Source organism: Zootermopsis nevadensis, unplaced genomic scaffold (assembly GCF_977971745.1).
Source record: "Zootermopsis nevadensis isolate Lab colony 2312 unplaced genomic scaffold, Znev_1.0 Znev_ptg000012l, whole genome shotgun sequence".
Taxonomy (NCBI): domain Eukaryota; kingdom Metazoa; phylum Arthropoda; class Insecta; order Blattodea; family Termopsidae; genus Zootermopsis; species Zootermopsis nevadensis.
The window spans coordinates 6846107-6863537 of record NW_028259144.1 but is presented as its reverse complement, the minus strand read 5'-3'; the positions used below and the strand labels follow the sequence as shown (position 1 = coordinate 6863537).

The window sequence follows — 17431 nt, the reverse complement described above, 5'->3', positions numbered from 1 at the left end:
TTGTGTATTTTTTGAAGAACTGAACTTAGAAGTCTCATTGGACGAGCTTGAACTTGAAGGGGAAAAATAACCTCTGAGATTAGATCAAGTGTTAATTTTGAAGTCGGGATGCAGTGAACTGGTTGTAATTTGTGGAGGTGGTTTAGCACTTTAACTGTGCCGATTCTTGTGTTACGGATTAGAAGTTTGCTGTCGGCACATGGCATGGAGGTATATCCATCTGCTCTTACTTGTTTTCGGTGTTATGGTAAATGTCTTGCAGCGGTGTGATGACGCTGTCAGCAGCTTAGATTATGCAGTGTGAATTATAGAATCATGAATTGAAAAGTGAGTTCAAGTACGCGGTCTTGCCCTAATTTCAGATCCTCCATTGGCATTTGGAGGGGCAAGGAAAAGATATGATAAACCTTAGTCAGCAGGCTATGTAAGTGGTCTTCGAGCCGAGATTTAAACTCGGGACCTCCCAAATACGTAGCAGCAGTGTAAACCAATCGACCGCTCTTTCGACCACAAATACTAGCTCTAGCTAAACTGGAATTATTCCTTATCTATATAGTTGTCGGAGCATGTAGCACGCCTGGGAGAGATGAGAAATTCATACAGAATTGTGGTCGGAAAATCTGAGTGATAGATAGGAAGATAATATTAAAATGGATCTCAAATAGAGTGTGAGATTGTGGTCTAGATTTATCTGATTTAGGAACGAGGCGTTAGGACATGACATGTGACCTTGATTTCTCTACTGAAGTGCGCAACGCAGAGCAAAAGGCTACATCTCAACTTCCGCCGAACTGGCTGTAATGAACCTTTGGGTTTCGTAAAAAAACCTGAGATTTCGTGACGAGATGAGCGTTTAGTAGTTTGTTAAGGACTCTGTCCCTTGAGATTTTTATATTTGCACTTGCTTGAAGTATTTCTTATTTCTTGACGTCCACGAAGGAGACTGCTGATAATGCGATATGCAGCAATAATCTCAGATACTAAGGTTATGTAATTCCACTTGAGAGGATTCTTTTATATTGTCAAGTTCAACAAGATTCACATCTGAGACGCTGTAATTGTCACTTACAAGTGTGTATGTAGCTTAAGGCTCTCAGTGCTGTGCTGTGTAGATAGGCACCATGACTATTGACCCACCGCCATTCCATCAAAGGAATAGTACCAAGCGTCTGGCTCGGGTCGGCAATCTGCGGCCAGCGGACCGCTTGTGGCTCTCTCGAATTTTTTCTACTGACCTGTAACATGATTTCGGAATTAGCCAATGCGAGATGTTTAATTTGTGAAGTAAAGTAAGTTTTTTTAAATTTTATTTTCTAAACATTAGAACGTTAGAGGCTTAGTGAAAGATTATTATTAACTCAGTTGAATAGAGAAATGTAGCTTTTATTTTTAAGTGAATACCAGCTATAGTCTTGAAGTTAAAGGAATAAGGTTTTGACATCAAAGATATTAATTGTCGATTCGGTCTACAGGAATTGAAAAGTTGCCAACTGCGGATTTAAATTATTTGTAAACTGGTGTAAATGATATTTAGATGTATAATTAATGTTTAATCGAACATATCTGAGATGATAATCCATGGCAGTTAAAGACTATTGCAAGGAGCAAGACCAGACAGGTGTTTCGGTGGGCAGTCCCATTATCTGCGTCTGATTAACGTCATACAATTATAATAATCTGTTAAAGTTCTTGTTGGCTTATCTCCATGTGCTTCATACGATCGTTGTATTCTGAAGACATCAGATGTCTCTACTGCTGAGTCAGTTGCTTCGGAGTTGATCTTCGAGTACAGTGCTCTTGATCAGCTAGTCCTTGTGGGATCAGAAAGGATCTGTTTTCATAGACGAAATGTATTTGTGTTGGTTAGTGCTAAGAGCTGTCTTATTTTTCTGGTATATCTGAAGATTGAATATTACGTGAGTGTTTGTGACGTTTAAAGTGATAAGGTTGCTTCGTTGGTAAGTTATTCTTAAATGAAATCGTTTAGATTCATTTGTCCTTACCGGATTTTGTGCGTAACTTCAAGGTTTGTCAAAGTGAAGATTTTAATTTTCATATGTGATTCGTAAAAGAAGTGCTCCTGAATTTGTTACTAGAGTTCAATTGATGGATTCACTTTGCGAACGTTGTATTGTGTATTTTTAAGCGAACATCAACTCATCTTCGTCCGTCAACTATGATACAAGTAAAATTAGGTGAGTGGTGAAGGCTCTTCCCTTGTTTATGTTTACATTATGCTGTTTCGTCAGGTTTATATTGAAGTAAAGGCATTTGTAAATTGTGAATCGATATTATCAGTATTGAAAGTAAAATATAAATTGCCACCTTCGAGAAATCAATTCTCGTAATCGATCAGCATTCCTGACTACCTCATATTTCGTATTCTGAAGGGAGACAATCGATTTACGTCACATTTCGATATGTTATTGAGACTTTTCAGCTAATTATAAATATTATAGTTAAAGGATAAAAACCCATGTATTTTTTGTCGCTGTTGAGGGTAGAAATTAACATATTACACGAGGACACGTGCCGTTATCATCATAACCTTCATAATCTTACGCCTAGAAGCTTTAAGGCCTAATACGAAATATTAATTTTTCTTGTTATTTTTATACGGTTTTATGATACTTTACAGGAGCCTAGTCAGATTAAAACTTGAACATGATTCCGTTCTTTGCGATTCTCTTACTGTCACTGACTCAGACAAACTTTAAAGTGTCTCCATCATCGCCCTGATAATGAAGGCAGCAAGGACCTCTGAAACGTTAGTCAACTTTTAAAAAATTGAAATAAACTTCATAAATAATATAATACAGTCATGGTGATAATATAGTTCTGGAAGCAGTAAGATCTTCAGTTAAGCAATAAAACGTATAGTAATCGTTATGTGACGTCAGACTTTAATATGCCTTATTATTGGATTATAAGCTTGACACATTAATTCACTATGACTCATGTGATTTATCTTATTAATGAATGAGGTAGAGCGTCTTATTTGTATTAGAGATGCGTGTTTATAATACAGAAGACAAATATTCGAATGTAATACAATGGAAAATGCCATGGACAGGACATGTAGCAACCATGGGAGAGCTGAGGAAATACTTAAATAATTTTAATCGGAGACTTTGAAGGAGATGTACCACTGAGTAGACCTGAGATGTCTTTTCAGGCCGTGAAGTTGTCGATTGTGGTCTTTTCGCTTGCGACGCCGTGTAATCTTGTAAGTGGTTACCATCGTTTCCAAGGGACACGTCGCCTTCTTTCACTTCTGACATTAAGGATAGGAGGCGTTACTTTCGATCGAAACGTTGCTTACTACAAACAGCATTTTGCCTCCATCCACGCCTACGCAGGCGATGGAGGCTCTACTGTCTTCTGGAAGAAATTTAAATATATTTGTACTAGCACAGTGCCTGCAGCGCTTTTGCGGGAAAATTAGACAAATGATTAGATTTCATATCAATCCTCGTTGCCCGAAGACGTATCATAAGCTTGACCATGCGATACGTATTGTTGAATGCCATAGGAGAAATTATCATCACTGCACCCAAGACACATGTATCTTTACATTATCATCTGCATCATTTATCAATTCGTTCTGTGTAAATATAAATAGCAGTTGAGATCCTTCTTCTTCTTCTGCTGATTAGTTGCATCATAAATTTGTTGATTTATTAAAATAATGTATGCATCAGTTAATCTACATTGGGTTACATTGCGTGAGGCCGGGTTTGGGTTTGTTAGGTTAGGTTAGGTTATGTCAATTTAGATTGCGCTGGATTAAGATGAATCAGGTTGGTTGTGGTGGTTCAGCGTAGGTAGAGTTTGATAAAGTTTGGTTAAGTTAGTTTGGGTCAGGTTAGGTTAGGTTTGTTTAGTTTAGTTTAGGTTTCTGTGTGTTGAGTCAGGTTAGGTTAGGTTAATAGGTTGGGTCATGTTGTATAAGTTTAGATGAAGTTAGGTGTATGTAAGGTTAGTTTGAGAAGGAGTTGTGTTGAAAATTTCCAACCTCGAAACGCTCGGCGTTGAATTTCCAGGGACGTGTCGTGTGGCGCTCCGAGGCATCTATGCGACTTATTCGGAGTTTTATACCAGCATCGCGGCGTTCGACATCAAGATGAAGCATCATGTGTTATCCCATCTCGAGGCTCGCCTTCATGGCGCCTTCATTACCGACACTAGGCGTCGGTCCCCCAGGTTTATATTGTGAGGCATCGTAAGGCTAGTTTTCGCCGTTGGAACCTTGTGTCGGCGTCGGTTTGTCAGTTTTATATACTGTGGCGTATTCATTCTCGTCTTCGCTTTACTCGGAATTGTATTTCGGCGCTTGACATCGAGTTGGTAGTATCTTATCTTGTGAAATAAAGAGCATTTAAGTTGCCTTTGGTTTTGTTGGACTGGTTTATATTGTGTTACGTCAGGCTAAGTTCTGTTTTGGTTACATTTGTTTCTATCGGGTAAGGATAAATTAGGCTGGATTAGGTTAGGTTTGGGTTATTTGTGCTTGCATCCGTATAGAACTACAATAAATGGAAGTAACAAGTTTAAAAATTGTTTCTGTCTCCACCTCCGTCTCCTGCCACAGCTTTGTTGCGTATCATTATACAGTGCAACACATAACATCAAGAAGAGATGTTATGTGCTGCTGATAGCGTGTTACTTTACTCGGGATTTTGGCATGGCTCACGTGCTACGGCTTGAATTATTATATAATTTTAAAGTGCTAAAACCTTGGACGAAAATAGGCCAAATATTGGTAAACAGGAAATTTTAAAGTAATAAATTTAATACGCCAGAACATAATCGTGAGTATCGACTCACAGTGGTCGGAAAAACAATTTTGCTTCGGAAGTTTTGTAATGAAGGTCACGTGTCGTTATGAGAAATGTTTCTTTGGACTTGTCTGGATATATTTATGAGATGCTTTTGTCTCCATCGATGCGTAAATGTGAAGAGTTACGTAAATAATTTTTTCCTGTGATTCAGCATTTTGCCATGAAGCTGAAGTATGGCTTATTTACTCATTGTTATTCTGTAACGGTGCGTCTTGGAAGGAATGAGATGCAATTGTGATAGGGATTTGAGAATGAATAAAAGGGGATAGAGAAAAGGTAAGATGTTGGAAGAGAATTGTGGATAAGAACATAATGGGAAAGAAATTAAGTTACAAAAGATTTTAATGGCCTTTTTACATTAGTAGGATTATTAGTCATCGCCGTTGTGATTACAGAGTACTAGAATACCAGCAGTCACGAAGTCTTAGATTCGCGTTGTTCTCGGAATAGTGGGACAGGTAATATAACTGGCAGTTAGGTGCAAGTGAGTCGGTAATCAGACTTCGACAATGATCTTTTTGAACCATGACCTCATTCAGTCACTGTTTTTACACTTGACGAGACTGGGCTTCAGCCTTGTAAAAATAGTCCGAACGACCATCGATTCTGATTAGTTGTTTATCTGCGTCCTGTGTCGTTTGATTACCAGAGTGTGTATTAACACTGCAGTTCAGCATAAACATGAACAGTTTGTGTCAGGTGCTCTCTAGGACACAATTCAACTATTCCCAGATATGTTCTGCTTTTTTGCCTTGCAAGGACAAGTTGTAACCCTGGAAATAGCTTACGAGATAACAGTAGGTTATAACTGTAACCTCTTACGAGATATTTTCACGGCGGTGGAAAATGAGAGCAATGTTGTTCTGGGATGTGACGCCATGAAGCTTGTTTGTGATTGTAGTGATCTGAGTTGAGTTGACAGGCGCGCACCAATCACATGTCGTGCGGCTTGGAATGGGGTAGGAAGCGAGGGAACATAAAACGCAGTGGTGCCAAACGTATTATAGCATTTTGTAACAATGGTTTCCATTCAATGCGAAATGTTGCTGTTACTTGTTAAGTTTTTATGTGTATTATTCCTAACTTGTCATCCTCTTCCTATGCAAATGCAGATCTTCAAAAAGGATACCTATAAGGCGTGGAGTGAACTTGTGGCATGTCTCTTATACCGAGCTTGGTTGGTTGATGTCTTATCAAGCTGAGGAGAAATATGTCTACTCAGAAACGTCAAAATATGAGTAATGCATTTTAATAAGTGCATCCTGTAGCTCGTAGATGGCTCGACAAATCATCTGCTAGAGAAATTAACTGTTATTTCTGACCTTGCGAAGCTTTCTGTTGATAATGAAGAAATTTAGTAGCCGTGCGGTGTTTAATTATACTTTTTATTAATAATGTGGAATAGTGATAACCCAGTCAGATAAGTGACGAGATACGGATCTTGTCAAAGGCATTAGGGTTTTTTATGACATACACGTTTACTGTTGACAATGCTTATTAAGGAGGAGTGTATTATTTTGCTTGCATTTCGATACATATTCACCACAGTGGAAAATATTTTACGTAAAAGTTGTAGATGTTAATGATATATATATATTCAATTAAATTCATTATACATGATTCCGTAACTTCCGGGCCGTAAGATATATCTGTTATTTCACAAAATATGGGAATTATAAAGAGGGGAAAGTTATTTCGCAAATGTTTTGCATAATTCTAACAGATATATGACACATGAATAAATAATTAACTAGAGTCTTATCCCAAAGAAGTTTAAATTATGCTTTACGTGAAAATACAATATATGAATACATTTTAAACATGCAACAACAAAAATAAAATTTTAATGCGAACGGAACAGACATCTCTTATTACCGGAGGTTTCGTATTTTTTATAAATTGTGTTTGGTTGGAAATATCATAATATAATATGGCTGGAGATAGTGCTGACCTCCAAGTGGCTGTGACCTACAATAAATTTTGTTCGTGTGTAATTAAGTGGAGGGCAAATGCAATCAAACCGTGCTGTGCTGTGCTGTTCATCCTTTAGCAAATATGTTGAAATACGCTTCGTGCAGAACAGATTTATAAGGTGAATGAATAAAGGATTCGTAATGAGACAGACGCCCTTAGATTTCGTGACGTTCCGAGTAGGAATTCACGACTCCTTCGACCTTTCACAAAACTCCAGGATGCGATGCATGATCAAAATTAAATGTACGTGCACGCAGTGTTCTAAGAAACACAAAGCAAAAGCTAATTATGTTTTTTAATTTTCCAAATGATATTGCAAATGAACTGTATTAAGTGATATTTATTGCAAGGGAATCTATAAGTGATAATTATTACAATGAACTGTGTTAAGTAATCCATTGCTCTAACCTACATTAATTCTTTATTCGTAATTATATTCTATGGCTTACGGGACTACATAACTTGGTTTAAAATGGTGAATAAAATTTTGAATGATTCTTTGGTTTCTTAACGTTGATTAGTGAAATATAAATGAAGATAAATCGATTGATGAAACAAAGCGAGGCGGAACTAAAATTATATCTAAGTTGGAAGAAAAGAAACATTTCTAGATGGGAAAAGCCACGAGGAGGAATACCATTTGAGGCATAAAGAGAAGGAGGAGAAATCAGGGTGGAAGAGTGTGAAGGTAACGAAATATATGAGATGAAATTTCAGGTTCTCATGGCGGCGAGTATGAAGATTGTCTTTTGTGATATTGCTTCATGCACTCTGGTAGTTGTTTACCGATGTCTAAAACGTGCTCCACTCCGAGACACTCGTTACTTTTGTGTCTTGAATTGCATTCTAATTTTAGGTGTTTGTATGACCATGCTAGTTCATTGCTCAAGTTTGGGCGTGGAAAGGACACGTGTGAGAGCCAGTAACATGGTTAATAATAAAAGAACCGACTATTATTTGTATCTGCTTTTATTACTAATATCACGATCAGCGATGAGCATAGAATTAGAAGGACTTTGATTAAAATATTTCACACATAAAATAGTTAAATAATAAACTTCGTTGTAACATAACATATAAGCACTTACATTTTGGTGATCATGAAGGACAGATTTATATTTGTAGGCTGAAGATGATGTATGACACATCGAGACACGTAACTTGAATTTTATAATTTACGTAATGATAAAACATCATTGTTTACTCTACTTTTCTAATTAATTGGTAGGAAACGGGGCATATGGATAACAGTGCAATGCACTAGAACACACGTTTCTACCACGATTTGTAATATTACAGACTCCTCATTCATAATAATCGAAGAGGTATTATTAACTGGTCGTCGTGAGAGTAGAATGTTCGTCATTTCACCGTGATTAAATTCACACTTGGACCTGCTGCGAAGTTCTTCCTTACAAGGACACTTATTATGTTGTGTTTATAGTCGTACAAGGTGGACAGGTTTCCTTCTGATGTGTGCTGGAAGAGATAAGTGCTGATTTGCAGTATTGAAGATTGCACGAACGTCACAGGTTTCGAGGTAGTCACGCAAAGACATCTTCATTTACCCACACCCTTGAACTTTGACTCATTCCCAGCTATTATTCTCAGTTTTGTCAGAATCCTACGTTCGAACTGCATAGACTATTTATTCTTTGTGTCATAATTATTTAGACACCGTCGCGGGCTGCTGATGAACGTTTCTCGCGTCGCAGACAGGCGTGCGCCCTGAACTCTCTTGCCTTTGCAGACAACGACGAATCGCTTTGCCAAGCATAATTGGACGTTCAGATCAATGTCTCTTCCAAACCTTTTCTGCACAGCCGTCACTGATTTGGTTTCGTAAAACCACAGCACGCAATTAACACTCTGCACCTACCTCGTCGCCATTTTAACTACTGCGATTGCAGTACACTTAGCGGCTGTAGATTAAAGCAACGAAGCGCGCGATTCTGTTTTGTGTCCTACATATTTCATTATTGTGCAAAACGGTCGTTTTAGAACAATTTGTCAAAAGTGTGAAGATTAGAATATAACAATAAGCATACAAACAAACTGTTTACATTGTAAATTACACTAGTGCCAAAAGTGTTTCGACCTCAAGAGGTTTGGCACTAGTGTCATTTATAGTGTAAACAGTTTGTTTTGTTATATTCTAATACACTACACGGTAAGTGTGAAGTCTATATTATTATATTATTTATATTATAAAAATTTGTGATTCCTCGTTGTCGTCAATAAATTACGTCATCAACAATGCCGAGTATAAACAAACTCGGCATTGTTGTGGAACACGACAATGCCGAGTACAACACAACAATGCCGAGTTTAGTGTCTTACTCAAGATTTTAAAACGCAACCAACCCCCCCGAAAGGGGGTTGGTTGCTTTTTAAACATTTGATCAAGCTCCCCCGAAAAAGGGTTTAGTTTAGTTTCTTACACAATATTTTAAAACGCAACCAACCCCCCCGAAGGGGTTCGTTGCTTTTTAAAAACTTGACCAACCCCTCCGAGGAGCTCCGAAAGGAGCGTTCTGCCCTAGTTTATTTATAATCGCTGTGTTTTATTCTCTGTTTCAGCCATGTCCGGGGAGGCGGACAACATCGGTGACGTATCCAACAGTCTGAATGGAACGGGTGGTGAGTTTTTCCTATTATGCAGTGTTAGATGTAATATAATACTAAAATTGATAAATTGTATTTGGGGGTCTGAAACGGCTTAATCTAAATTATAATTGGGACCAGTAAGAAGTTTATTATAAATACAGTGATAAAACGTCGAGTTTTACGTAAGTAATGAAAACTTGATTTTACTCCGTGTACGGTAAGGCGCTTGATTAGGCAACACACGGAACCTGTCTGACAGCAGCTTCAGTGGATGAACACGGCTGTCTCTCACGACGAGGGAAATAAAGGCGAACCGATCTAAGACAAGAATCTGCGGTTCCTTGCAGCCGCTGTCTTTCACCGCAGAACTCGGATTAAAAAAGACCGAGAATCGTTCTGAATTCACTACGCTAAAGTCTAGTTTCTTATTTAATTGTGATTGTGTGAGATTATGTCGCCAATGTGCCTATTGTTCATCCTCCAGACGATACTTCAGTGAGCGTGAAGTAACGGTGGAGTGATAGTGACGGGGGAAAACCGAAGGTCTCAGAAAAAAAACCTGTCGCAGTGCCAATTTGTCAACCACAAACACAAGGAAAGAATTGTGGCTGTTTTAAAACAGAATTTCTAATGTGCCATTAGAGAAGCGAATTAATTAACAGGATGTGGCGTGTCACGTATCTGCTTTGTGACTGTTTAGCTCGGAACACGAAGTGTTCTTAGTATTGAAAGAGGCCGTGCTGTAAATGTAAAAGTGGCGTACGTCTATCCGCAACTACGTGTGGTCGGAAAATGAAATTCTGAAAGGCCCTATACAAAGATCCGTGGTCTGAAATTTCGTATTTAACGTTTCATGTCAAACGCCCACAGACGGAAATTTTGATGTAGCTCAAGGGTATTTGTTATTAGTTCTACACAATTTATGTTGCATTTTGTAGTTGGCTGTGACAAAACGGTATTGATGGACAGCAGTTTATATAACATGTGAGATTAAAATATTATATATGATAAAGCGTAGAAAACTGGCCTCGTGATGAAACTATGTGGCCTGCAGAAGTATTTTTATGGATTTCGAGTGTGGTCTCTCTGTCTGTTTAAGAAATATCTCGATTAAGCAAAACCAGGTAAATTATTTTTCGGACAAGTTTTATAGATGTAGATGTTTCCAGTTGATTCGTTAAATGTTAACAGAATTAAACGTTTACGTATGCACAGCGTAAATTCATTTACATATGTATGTAAATTAGTTACACAGCTCTTACACTTCGAAGGTCATTTGTGCCTTCGTACGCTTATCCAAACATTTTAAGTGCTGTAAACGGTGAGTTCGAGTGAAAAAATGACCATTTAATCTGCTGTTTCTCTAGTTATATCACGTAATTTGTAAACGTATTCTCCAAGCAACGATAAAGAATGTCATTTTGTGTACTTTTGATGGCTCAGTAATACATTTCTCCATAATTTTATGTTTATTAAAGTTCCTTTTTACGTCATCGACCAGAAAAGTCTGTTTGAGATATGATTTTATTGTGTTCTTCAGACATGTTTATACCACACATCTGTGTTGTCTGAATTGTCATATTATTAATGAGTAATTTCCCCCAGATATATTTTCTCTATCTTTGATCTCCACATATTTTCATTAAGTAACTTAAGTAACTTTTTCTCGTGTTATTTTCAGAGAATACCTATGAATTGATTTTCAACAAACAAACAAACAATTGTCCTTAAAACAACTTAAAGCATAAATATTGACAGTATGCCCTCCACTGACAAGACTTTCTACCCAGTGTCATGTAAAAACGTCCACGAACTGATATTCAGTGACATAACTTGGCAGCCGAGCGTAGTGGAGGAATGCACATGAAATGGTCATCATTGATTACCTTCCCACCGAGTATCATAAAATTATTATCCACGAAATATTTCCGGTGATATACGTCCGATTGGTTATTATTACAAAAAGTCTATTAATTTATATTCCGTGTCTTAAACTAATGCCTTTAGCCTTTCTAATCCTCATAGACGACTTCGTTCACAGTATCGTGAAAAAGTACCGCTAAATGATTTTCATGCCTTTTGTCATGAAAACGTATCGACGATGTTATACTCTGTGCATAAAATGAATAGGCTGAATTCTTTCAAGAGTTACCACCTGACGCGGATCCAGCAACATTCCGTCTGGGACCTTATCCCCTTTTGAAACTGGTATATGCCGCGCTTAGTAAGCTGTGAGGAAAGAGACTGTCCAAAGTGGAGGGGGAGGGGTTTCACAGAAGGATCATGGAGTTTATAAGAAAAACGCAGGCGCAAAACGACTCTCACACAAAGTGGAACAGATCACTGTGACGTAACAGTTGGTTAGTTCTGCTCTCCTCTTCGTCATGTCTTCCTTTTCCGCAAAGGAATTGCAGCGGAAGCTGACATAGCCTAAAGCCCAATAACCTACGAGAATACTTTCTACAGCCCTGACCAAATGAACAACCAGCTGTTTGAAGATGTAGGACGTACGTTCAGATAATTATCCAAGCTCTTTTTATTTTGTGATAGAATAGTAATTACATCATGCGAGACACGACCTATTAAATACTGGTTGACGTATCACGAACATAACCTAAAAGATTCGCGCATCGCCATGTTGGTACATTTCATATCCTATTCCTCTTTTTCTGAGAGGTTACAAAAGTACCGCCAAAGAGCGTAATAAAAACCGGGTAATTTATTGTTTCTTGGGCTTTTTATGGCGCTGCCTCAACTGCAGAGGTTATACAGCGTTGGCTGTGACGTGAGTGTAATGATGAGAGGTGAGTCATAGGTCAAAAATATGAAAGGGGATTGTCGCGTTTTGATTGGAGTGAGGATACTGAGAAAGACCAGGACTCTGTTCAGACAGTGTGGCCGGAAACCCTGCGGGTATTGCTTTGGGGACATCCTGCAAATGTATTGAAAGGTTAGTTATGAAAATTCAGAAGCTATGCATTTATGTTTTAATGTTCAACACCTTCGGATATTTTTCAGTCCCGTTCAACAACCGCTAAACACTCTCCGAAACCATGTCTGTTTTTCTTTTGCGTTCCCCCTCCATGCTCCTATGTCGGCACGTCATGTTACTCGGTTAATTTATATACACAGACAATATCCAGACCAGCGCCAGTTGTTTAACTTTTACGTCACAATATTCCATTGGTTTACATATTGCTTACATTTGTATTAATACAGGTGCCTGTTTGACCGACAGACCCAGTGTTGTACGTTATCATGACAGACCGTCATATAATTCGCTTGAAACACAAATAATCCACCAACGCCACTTGTCTGTTTATCGTTTCCACTGCTAAAGCACCACTCTTTCATTTTATACCATGAAAGTAACACAGGTGGTTTGTTGACCCACGTATTCAGTGTTAAGTGTTGTCGTCAGCCACACAATTCTCCTTCCAGCGCCACCTGTCAAAATAACTTACTTTCCTAAAACGTTTTTTTTGTAACGTGGAATTAATGCAGTGTTGTAAAATGACGTGACAAGTTGCGTATAGTTCTTGTAACCTCCACTTTGAGATAAGCTTCCCCAGCGCCACTTGTCAGTATAGTTATTACGTCAGATATTTCCTTGTTTACCTTGGTAACGTGATAGTTCTGTATAAACTCTACAGATGGCGCGTTGTGGCATCTAGAAACCCGCCTCCTTAAACTTGTTTTCGAGGGGACACGCTTTTACGTGATTTGGATCCCACGTCTTCACGGTCGAACTCCGAACAGTGCTTTTCACTAATGTTGTTTGAAACTTTCGTGTAATGCATCTTGGCACAGTTTTATATTCACTGCATCCCGTGTTATACGTAACGTTCCGCCTGGTTTGCTGTTACATCGTCCACGTCTCGTGATGCTGTCCGTTCAGTTTTATTGTTTTGTATTTTTCTCTCATTCATGCCTCCCAAAAGATTAGTGATGTTAGCAGTGTGAATGAAAGTATATAAACTGTGAAGATACATCATAAAATAATTAATTTTATTTTTATACATTCTTATATTTATCAGTCTGTGTTCTTCCTAGTGCGTGATGTCTAAATTGTTCTGTATTTTCAATTTACCACTTTGTATTCATATTATCCTGGATTCGATTCTCGTTTTTAAAGATTTTTTTCTGGTTAATTGCATAGCAGACCTATAGGTCGCTACTGTTCCCTTTCAGATTCTTCCCAGTTCATGATTCGCACTGATTATTTCAATCGTTCCTCCATGGAGTCTGCGCAGTTGAGAAAGCGCTCTTAAGTACACTGAGAGGATGAATGATTATTTTCTGACTACATCCGTAGGATAAATAGGGTAATCAACGATCTCTGTCCTGGACGGTAATATCTGTAGCCATGTTCACAGACGTTCAGTGCGAAGTTTCTGGAGCGAGTAACTAGATCGGTTTATTGAAGGTCTTTGTTGATGATGGAGGCAGCAAGGACCTCCGAAACGTCGATAAACTTTTACCAGACAACACGGTGCAACAACCCAGAAGACCCAGATAGGTTAATTGTTATTAATTGGCTGCAGTTGATGATGTTCTGTTTCCGTTCAGACGAGTCGTGGTAACTCGTTCTCGTAATTTGCACCAAGTCTCTGTGAACTGGGCCTTTTTGAGGCACGGACTGACGAGTGAGAGAGAAGGAAATGCCTCAAGTTCATTCCTCCGGAAGAAGCAGCAGCGCCGCCAGGGATCGTGGCCAGTCTTGGAGGCCACAGCCATGTCTTCGTTCCCGCTCGTTAAATATCGTGATGTTATTCCTCATTTGATACGAAACAGAAAGGAGCCTGTGTGCGTGCCAGAGGAACAGGGGCGGTAAACATTTCTATTCCCGACAGAATCGTGTTGTCATGACTGAGATTCTGTGATTTTCATTACTCACTGTATCCGTACGTTGCTGTTAATTGGTTGACGCTCATTCCTGTTTTGGAAATACAAAATAGGTCGTGGTTTACCTCAGTCACTTCAGTTAAATTCATCCGGTTCCATTCATTATTCATTACCATCCTCTCATTCAATGCCAGAGGTATGATGTTTTGAATTTGTGAATTAAATAAAATATATTATGAATCAGTCACTTTGGATGCAGACGCAGAGGAAGTAATTTCGTGCTTACGTGCCCCAGTGACTGGAAGACATTGAAATAAAACATTTTAGGTTTCGTTGTTAATTTTTCCAGGCAAATACACATTGCCTTGAAACAGGTCATGACTGACTCCTTCCAAATTCCTACATAACATTCACGGTCATCATTTCTTCTGGGTTGTTGCGCTGTGAAAACCTCAAATCTTACAAGTGCATGACAGTTTCAATAGCTTTCAACTGCCGTGAACATTAGTGTCTACTGGAATATTACGCCGCGCTGTCAAGTAGAAGTTTACTGACTTTTCAGAGGTGCTTGCTGCCTCGATCGTCAGAGCGATTAACATGCGTCATTGGCGTGGTTCTTAACATACACAGCCACCTCTTAAGAAATATTTAACGTTTAACGCAGGTAGGCTGTCGTGCAAAATATGTTTTAGGGCGCATTGGATGTGGCCCTTCTTCACTTCTGTCCAGTTAAATACAATTCGATTGTTTCAATAAACATTATATTTCTATGACATACGCACGTCATTTTTTTTACCTGCTCGCGACTTTCCGTCGGTTGTCTTCAGCCGTAGTGCAAGGATGTCTGTCTTTCACGAGTGCAACCGAAAGTCGTACTCAAATGGTTAACACTCTGCTTCGTATTCGGGAGGTCCCGGGTTCAAATCTAGACCCGGAGACCGACTATCCTGACTGGGGGTTTCGTGATTTTCCTCAGTCATTTCAGGCGAATGCCTTGGTAGTATTTTAAATTAGGCCACGACCGCTTCCTTCCACATCCTTTCCAATTCACTATAATCTTCTCATTCGACGATATACCTATAGTCTGAGCTACTGGAAATACGTCGTTAAATTAACCACGAAGAAACTTACAACGGTTTCCGTGGCAGGGGAAGCGTGCAGGACGGAAACATTTCCGGTCGACATAGATTGCGGTGGACTTTTCCAACATTGAATATAACGTTGTTCTTTGCACTCTGAATTCAGTTTAATTTGTTTCTTGACAACAAATAACACGGTCATGTTCTTTCATTCACAATATGGCGGACTCAATAACTAGCGCGAGAGTCCTGAAAATCGTTCGAATCAATTTTAGGAAAATTACGTGGTTGTGATATGTATGCTCCCTTGTCCTTTGTTCTGAATCGGAACAGAGTTGCACTTTACGAAGGACGTATGTCTGTTTCAGTGTAACTGTTCGTCTGTTATAATATCTCAAACTCGAATGATGTTCTTGGACGTATTAGTGTCGAAGGAAGCAAGCAATGCGTCATTTTTCTATCCAAGAGCTCTTGGTTTTGGAAGAAATACGGTTTCCGAATATAAAGTACGACTTTACTGTTGTGTTAAGACGCAGATTTGAAAATCACTTAACCGGAACTGGAATGTTCTTGTCGGTAATTGTTCTTCATTATGTAACACATTGGTTATTCGGCCTACAAATAAAACGAGACCCAAAACAGAGAAGAAAGCATTTATCGTATTTCTGTAGCTTTATCTTCATATCTGATATTATAAAATAATTTGGCAGTGATATTTCTCCGTCTCATGTCTAAGGGTCTTCAAATGTATTCACAAGTGTACCACTCGGTTAATGAATTTGAGCCCCACAGGCTGGACTGTCAAGGCTTTTTTCTTTCTAAATAAAGGCCCATAGTATACAGTCAGCTCTTTTCGTGTTAAAAGTGTTATGATGAAATTGGTGAATTATTATTTTACGAGAAATTTTACGATTTTCACAGTAAAACGTTTGTTTCTACTGTCAAAGGACATCCTAATCGGACGTAAACGGAAAATTATGCTCTGAAGTTAAAAAAGTCAAAAAATTTATTTCTATAATAATGTGCTGGTAATCAAAATAAACTACGAGTAGAAGTAAAAACGGATAACAACAGCAAAGAAACAGGTCAAATTTTACTACATTTAATTCACTATAATGAATGTCTAATTAAAATAAAAATGGGGCTGAATATTAAATACAGTTAATGAGACTTGCTATACTAATTATCGGTTGTTGTTTGTTTTTGTTTTTTTGACGTAAATACGTCTATAAGGAAGGGTCATTCGACAGAAAAGTGTAACGAAAAAGGGAAACGAAAAAAGGAAAGGAAAAAGGGGAACGAAAAAGGGAAACGAAAAAGTGTAACAATGGTTACCTAGGGAACGTCGTCTGTTTACTCTGCATTGTTGTTACCTATAAAACATTTCATTACATTACATTACATTACCTTACCTTACATTACTTTACATTACATTACATTCAGCTACCACAGAGCCATCTTAAGCGTAACTAATTCAAGTTAAATAAGCAAAGTCTTAATCAAACTTATCTCAATTGTAAAGCATGTATAAAGGAAATAATTAGAATAATGCCAATATATAAACTTCCTTTCCGTATAGACGTATTTACGTCAAATTCTCCGGAACCTTGGTTCCACTGACAACTTTTTTGTATCTGAATTCCATATTTTGTATTGCTGATGGTCAGAATAGGTTGAAAATATTCGCGAAATTCCACAGTGTCTTGGTTGTAATATTTGGCAAATGAAATCTAAATAAAAATGTACAAGACTTACATGAGTCTGAAGCTTGGACTGTTGATAATAAAGAACACAGATTGAAGGAGTTGAGGAAAATATTTGGATCTTTGAGTGCGGAAGTGAATGGTGCAGGTCGTTCTGAGTAGAAACATCCTTCTCTACAACCTGATGACGAAGACAGCCATTTTCCGAAACGTCAGATTTCAGAACTTTACGATGATGAACAGTTTCAAGAAATAATTATGTTATGACAACACGGCGCAGTTAAAAACCTTCTAATTTACCATGCACGGTGTTTCTTTACGTGATTTAAAAGCAACACCGGAAAGTAATACAGACGAAATGCTTCTGAAGAGTAAAAAATCT

The 17431-nt window shown here is 38.3% G+C and overlaps 1 protein-coding gene across 5 annotated transcripts in view; it reads left to right on the top strand.

Moving 5' to 3' along the window:
- Positions 1 to 17431, top strand: part of LOC110826718 (uncharacterized) — a 185894-nt gene that overhangs the window by 101722 nt on the left and 66741 nt on the right. For 4 of the 5 annotated variants that reach the window (XM_022057630.2, XM_022057623.2, XM_022057655.2 and 1 more), the window contains exon 2: positions 9396 to 9455. In XM_022057630.2, coding sequence (XP_021913322.1) covers positions 9396 to 9455 — 60 coding nt within the window. Of the gene's footprint in view, positions 1 to 2050; positions 2196 to 9395; positions 9456 to 17431 lie in introns of those variants that run through there. The other variant, XM_022057646.2, reaches the window with a different exon arrangement.